Source organism: Simochromis diagramma, unplaced genomic scaffold (assembly GCF_900408965.1).
Source record: "Simochromis diagramma unplaced genomic scaffold, fSimDia1.1 OVJJ01000746.1, whole genome shotgun sequence".
Lineage (NCBI taxonomy): Eukaryota > Metazoa > Chordata > Actinopteri > Cichliformes > Cichlidae > Simochromis > Simochromis diagramma.
The window spans coordinates 721780-728709 of NW_024386757.1; the positions used below are offsets into that span (position 1 = coordinate 721780).

At 42.9% G+C, this 6930-nt stretch overlaps 1 protein-coding gene across 2 annotated transcripts; it reads right to left on the reverse strand.

Moving 5' to 3' along the window:
• Nucleotides 1-345: 345 nt before the first annotated feature.
• Nucleotides 346-6930, reverse strand: cgrrf1 (cell growth regulator with ring finger domain 1). Of its 2 annotated transcripts, none has more exons than XM_040026898.1 (6): nt 6846-6930; nt 4608-4744; nt 4110-4287; nt 2792-2939; nt 2279-2386; nt 346-1351 (listed from the first exon to the last, which is right to left on the reverse strand). In XM_040026898.1, the coding sequence occupies exons 1-6, from the start codon at nt 6854-6856 to the stop codon at nt 1049-1051; spliced, it is 885 nt and encodes a 294-aa protein (XP_039882832.1). In that variant the 5' UTR covers nt 6857-6930; the 3' UTR covers nt 346-1048. The 2 variants fall into 2 exon arrangements, with proteins under 2 accessions (XP_039882832.1, XP_039882824.1); XM_040026890.1 differs by having other exon boundaries at nt 6689-6919.

Consider the following 6930-nt stretch of genomic DNA (forward strand, 5'->3'; position numbering starts at 1 on the left):
AAGTATTATCATAGAAGTGAAAATGTATGCTGTTCCTTCTAATGCATCAAAGTTTTGCTGTGTAGTTTGACACAGAACTCAGAAGTTGGAGCTGGACAATGCTCCAGAGTTTAGTTAATGAGCATCAACAGTGAAACTAAACTCTGGCAAGCAGTTATGTAACAAGTTACTGTAACCAGTTTCCATGTTTTTAGTCATCATGTTTAGTAATTTATTACAATTATGTTATTATTTAAATTGCAATGGCTCTCAGGTTTTTTTTTTTTTTACCCTGCATGCTCACACTACAGTCAGCTGAATCAGCTTGTTTCTGGGAGGTGGAAAATGAAGAGATTGACAGCTTTGATGAGTGCAGGTCTGGACAATCTTTTTATTGAATTAAAGGACAAGAAAAACAAAGCCAACAATAACCTTGTAGCTTCCACTTCCACCTGTTTCTACCATAGAATCACCCCGGCCATCACTCTGGGCTGTTTTTCTGTTCATATGTCAAAAGTACAACACAGCTTGTATGCATGTTGTGCAGAACTGTAGTTTTAAATTATTAACTGGTAACTATAAGACAATTATGGAGTAACACAAAAGTGGTGAATATAGGTAATATAATGTATTACTTTTAGGAAGATTATCAAGTAATATCTAATCCATTACTTTTGTGAGTAACAACCACAACATAAGCGGTCACAGTGATGCCACTTTCAGCAAGAGGAGCCAGAAAACATCACAATACTACTGTGAACACTCCTGTTTGCTGAAGAACTGAGTGAACATAAGGAACTGTTTAGTGTAACAAAAGTACTGCAGAACAACCCGAGAACATCCTTCCATGTATGGTGGAGGCAGTGTCACTCTCGTAGAAAGGAAACTATCCCAGAGGCTAGCTGAAGCACTGCAGAAGTTGGGTAACGCTGTAAAGTCCTGGAGAATGTTTTAAAGAAAGCCACCAGACCTTAAAGGAGCACAGACAGGTCTGATCTGCTGCTAACCAAAACACCTGTCACACAGGCGACAGATCCTTGTAGTCATCTCTTCTATCATGTTCACCAGTTCACTGACAGTCATTGCTCTGTGTCAGTGCAAACGACTCCTGGACAAAGGCTCTACAGATGGGGCAGTGCTGGAAAAAGGACACGCAGCTGTCACACATGCAGGCGTGTCTGCAGGGCAGCAGCACCCTGTTCACTGCTGCATTCTGACACACCACACAGTCTCTGCCCTCCGTCCCCTCTGACCAGTCCTCCTCCTCCATCACTGGGATCTGATCCTCGCTCTGAGTGTCACTGGGTGTGAAAGTGTGCCCCGAATCAGCAGACCCAGACATCCCCCCGCTGTCAGCAGACATGAAAAGAGGCTGCAAGAGACAAGAGATAGGTTTTTCTTAAACTGCTGTAACAAGGCCCTAAGTGCTTGGCAAACTGGAGATTTTCACACGTGTATTGACACTGACAGACACGACACAAAATATGTAACATTTTGCTAGTCTAAAGCCACAAGATCTGCCTGATAGGCATCTGCAGTAATCTGCATCAGGGTGAGAACTGCAAGAAGAGTCAGTGAATTCCTCTGAGTGTTCATCCTGCAAGTGATGGGAATTCTAGCTCTACTAAGAGAGCCTGCTCTTTTGGTTTCTAAGGGCCATAGAAACCATAATGTGCCATAATGTGGCACTACAGAATAGTAACCAACTTCCTGATGTTTGTATTGTTGGTTAAATAAAAAAAAGCTGCTTTTTTGTTGTGCTGGCCGTGGCTGCAGCAATGACTCTAATGGTGAAACCCAAGGAAAGACTGTCCACTTTCACTCTTGGCATTTAAACATAAGTGCTTCTTGATTGCTGGCTGGCTGCACTGACACAGGAGAATCCAGGAGTCACTGGGATTTATGCTTCAGTGGGAAATGAAGTCATAACCGCAACCCCCTCTGAAACCATGGGTGAAAAAAAACTGAACAAAGCCAACAACTATTCCATTTTGTTCTTCTCGTGCATTTTCTGGCCAATTCTTCACCTCAGTTTTTGAATTTGTCAGTGACAGAATAACAATGGTCTCAGTATAAGGAATAAGAATAATAAGAATAATAGCATTAACCTAGAAATAACAGCAAAGTCCTGACAGTTTGATGAAACTGACATCAGAATGTACAAAGAAGTGGACCTTTTATGTTATTTTTGACATTTAATGGTGTCCTTTAATGGTGTCCTTGAAATCAAATGCATTATTATTATTATTATTATTATTATTATTGAGCAGCAATGCACACAGAAAAAGATGTGACCAACCTTTAACTCGTACATGCTCCCTTGTGAGGTGAGGAGGTACTGGAAGAGAATCCGTGCAGAAAGCTTGTATTTGTCATCAGGAACATGAATAACTATGACACTAGCCACCTGAAAGAGAAAACATTTACAATCACTTCTACCAGTTCACCATGTAAATCTGCATTTTTTTAACTCACTGTGAGTGTTGCTGTTCTCTGACTGACGGCTGCTCCCACTTTGACACACTTTAAGTTTTCTTATTAGATACAACTCATCGTTAGGGTTAGATCAGACTGCTCGGGGAGTTCTCATGGTGCACTGCCCACTTTCTCTACCCCCACGCCCCTCTTCATTTTGACCACACTGTTACCCTGAGTGAAGGCAAGATGGTATAGTGTTGCTTCACAGAAAGAAGGTTCCTGGTTCAAATCCCAGTTGGGGCCTTCCTGTGTGGGTTTCCTTCTCACAGTATAAAGAGCCTTAAGACAAACTAGAGATGTTTATAAAATAAATAAATTAAATGATTAAACTCACAATGTCATTCACGTGTCTTTCTTGTGCCTCTTCCAGGGTCAGCACAGCCACGAGAGGGTAGCGCTGTCTTGGCAGTGGTCCAAAATCAGTGATGCCCTGATCAGCGGGGATCTGTGCGTGCCGCTCCGCTCTATCTTCACTGCTGATACTGAGAGAAGGTCAAAGACACTAACGGCAGGAGACATGAAGACATGCTTCATGTCTTCCTTCATAAGGCAGACATGAAGCATGAAGCTCAATGAGTCAAAGAGCGGAAATGTTAGAAATGATTGCTTTGACTGATGACTAATAACACAAACTTTGCTGCCACTGGCACAAGAACTTGAACAGACCACATGTAACAATTAGTCCAGTGCCAATCACCTGAATGGACCTCAAAGGTTCCTACAAGCGGAAACAAGCCACATCTCCACTGTGTGATCCCAGGGACTATGCTGTTATGCTGTAAGTGTTTGATGACCGGACCCTAGCCCACTTGGTCCAGCTGGACGGAAAGAAAGGAGCCCCAAAAAGACAACATGGGCACGCCCACCCCCTCCAGGACACAGCGTTGGGGTCAGGTGCAATGTGTTTCAGGCGGAGGGCAGTGGCACAGGCCCTAGCAATTGGATACCCGGCTATCAAGGCTGGCTGCTGCAACATCGGTGTGCTCCAACTACAGGGGATCACACTCCTTAGTCTCCCTATGAAGGTCTTTTCCAGGATACTGGAAAGGACAATTTGTCCATTAGTTGAATCTTAACAGTGTGGCGTTCGTCCTGGTCATAGAACATTAGAGCAGCATTGCAGCAATAAGTCGGACTCATTTCTGGTAGGTGTTTTACTCCGCTAGAGCTCTTTGTCACTGATTCTCTTCATAATAAATTTTATGGACAGAAGTTCTAGGCATATTCAGGTGCCGGAAGGCTTCCACTTTGGTAGCCTCAGCCTCATCTCTGCTTTTTTTAGATGATGTGGTTCTGTTGGCTTCATCAGGTGGTGGTGGCCACCAGCTTGCACTAGAGTGGTTCACAGCAGAGTTTGAAATAGCAGGAATAGAAATCTCCCATTCTAAATCTGAGGCCAGAAAAGGGTGGAGAGCCCACCCTGGGTCAAGGACGAGTTGACGCCCCAAGTAGGGGAGTTTAGATGTCTCTGGGTTTCGTTCAGGAGTGAGGGAAGAGGGGAGTGACACACAGTGTGAAAAAAGAAAGAAGAAATTTCTACATTCCAGCTCGACTGAACAACACAATTTTAGATCTCACAGCTCAAAGATCAAGTCTAAACTGTTTGGCAGAGGCATACCACTGAGATACTTGGTTAGCAACAAATAGGATACTGGAATTTCTGGCAATAATAGTAGTGGAGGTTCAGGGCTTCCTGGAAATGCTGGTGGGTGCTGAGCATCATGCCGTGCTGGTGGGCATGTAGCACTCCTTGTAGGGTACTGACCTCACAGCCCCAGAAACAGCTCAGGACACAGGACTCCAGACAACAAGGTCTCACCAGCACACCGTCTGAACAGAGCAAAAACAGAAAAAGGTTCAGTGTTCCACAGCATCACCATTTAGAGTTCTTTCCATTGAACAGCAGACCGCAAATCAAATTGATAATTATATAGACTACACAGAAACATTCTCTTGGCAGTCAATAGATTTACAGTTTTTTCTATTTAGTACATCCAGCTGGACACCATCCTCTGGAAACACACTCGAATATGAGGGTTAACGGATGTTTCTGGATGCAGGCATGGAAGTTTCACATCCCCAAATACTTTTGGGCCAAAAAAATACCTTTTCCCAGTAACAGCATTATTTCATTCCTCATCTGTTCTCACCGGTAACACTTGCTGATCCAGAACCCAACTCCAGGGCGAAGGGATTGGTCACCTGAACCATCTGTTTCTCAGCGGCTGGTAAGCTGGGCTCTTGCTCATCATAGCTGCGAAGTATAACTGGAACGTCAAAGCCAAACCTACAGAAAAGAGGCGAGAGTAAGCAGAGTCTCTCTGTCTGGTGGTGTTCTCGCTTAAATCTAAACCGATTCGATTAAATGCAGAGGGGTGCACACACTGGCTGGCTGTGTAGAAACATGCTCTTCTGAATTAACTGCTACTATGTTGACTGTAGTCTAGAACATGACACAGTTATGCCTGGAAATGTTTCTACAACCAATTATCACAAATCAAAAATCCAACTCAAGTGCAGATTCTGAACTTTATTGTAAAAGGATTGAGCAATTTGTTATTTCTTCATCAGCTAACCAGATACAACGTCTGAATTGTTTCTAAGTGTTGCATGTCCATTTCACAGAATAACATATTCAAGAATAACAGGCAATTATTAGGTTGGAAAATGAAAGAAATTCAGGTAATGAGCAAAAACTTCAGAGGAAGAAAAACCAATTGTCAAGGAGAAAAAATGACAGATGGCAGAGTTCCTCAGTGTAAACGGCAGCCATTCACCATTATTATCACTGCCATTGTGTACACTGCTCCCAGTGCTAAGGCTATTTCTAATTAGGCACTTGGAGGACTACACCACAGCAACATTGGGCTTCTACCTAAACACTTTAGCAGCTTTGAAGTGATTGGAGGGGATTTTAACCACAACAGGTTCAAGACTGCGCTCCCCAAGTTCAAGCAATACAACAACTTTAAAACCAGAGGGGTGAACATGCTGGACTCTTGGTGTACACAAACCACCAACACGCATACAAGGCAACCCCCTGACCCCACCTGATCATCTTTCCATTATGCTTGTACCTGCTTACAAACCTCACTGAAGCACATAAAGCCAATGACAAACAGAGGATGCAGCCTTAGCACTTCTACTTTAGGCACACTGAGTGAAGCCTCTCGGCGAGACCACATAAGCATCCAAGAGTATGCGAAGACAGTAACCAGCAACACTGCACAGTGTACAGAGGATGTCACTGTAGGTAAGAACTTCACTACATGTGGCAATCAGAAAACCTGGAAGACCACAGAGGTGTGCTCCCTGCTGACACATCACTGCTCACAGCACTCGGTATTAACCCACCTGGACAGTAAAGACAACCACGCCAGACTCCTGTACATTGATTTTATTTATTTTTTCTCCTTTGGGCGGGGGATCAGAAAAGAATTAAATGGTAAGCCGCGCTACTAGAGTCACATGTCATATTTACTATCATCTACAGGTCGAGGCCTCTGACAACGAATATTATTTTGAAACATCACTAGCCCATTATTTTTTTTCACCTCGTTGTGTGTGTGTGCACATTTGTGAGGTTGTTCTAGTAATCTTCATAATATCCACAGCCCTAAAGTGCACCCCGATGAGACCCAGAAACCAAACTTAAGCAACGGTGAGTACACTAGCGTAGATAACGCCAGGTAGTGTGGAAAGAACATTTTCACACCCATCAAGCTCACCCACATCACCGGAACACAAACATCATAACAAAGCCCAGAAGTCCCAGATTGATCGCTCAGTGCAGAAGCTATGATTGTCTGGCAGCATCACCGAGGGAAAAAAAATCATCAAATTTGTTATTGCCCGTCGGTTCCAGTCTTAAGGCAGTCATTAGTGACTGTAAACATTATGATTAAAGTATCAATGGGAACGATACTAAACTCAGATTTTTAATTATGATAGTTTCTCCAGTTAGTTCTGAAACCGTGAAAATTAATGGACTGTAAAAAATAGTTTGGATTATTTTAATTAAAGGTCAATGCAGTATTTTGTTCAACAGAAAATAAGCAAAATGATTGATAGACATGTTACAGCACGCTGCGCCTGACCTACATGCTATGTTATATCATGAAGGCCACATTCAAGTCGTTAATATATAAAGTCGAAGGGTACCTGTGTGGTGACAACGAATGTAAATTATATATCAAAGTGTGGCTAACTATATTAGCTAAATACAACTTACCAGCCGAGGACCATAGCAGCGGTTACAACGAAACAAAGCGACACCACACTAATATAAAAGAGTGGAGAGTACTCGTAGAGTGTGGCTAGAAACACCCCTGCCATTTCACATCAGCTTCAAGAATAAGCGTGTTTATTTAAAAAACCTCATATAACACCTTGGGTTCATTCCAATAATCCATCTTGTTTAGCAAGGTTCTCACTGAGACGTAACACGGAAATAGCTTCTTCTTTTTGTTTTTA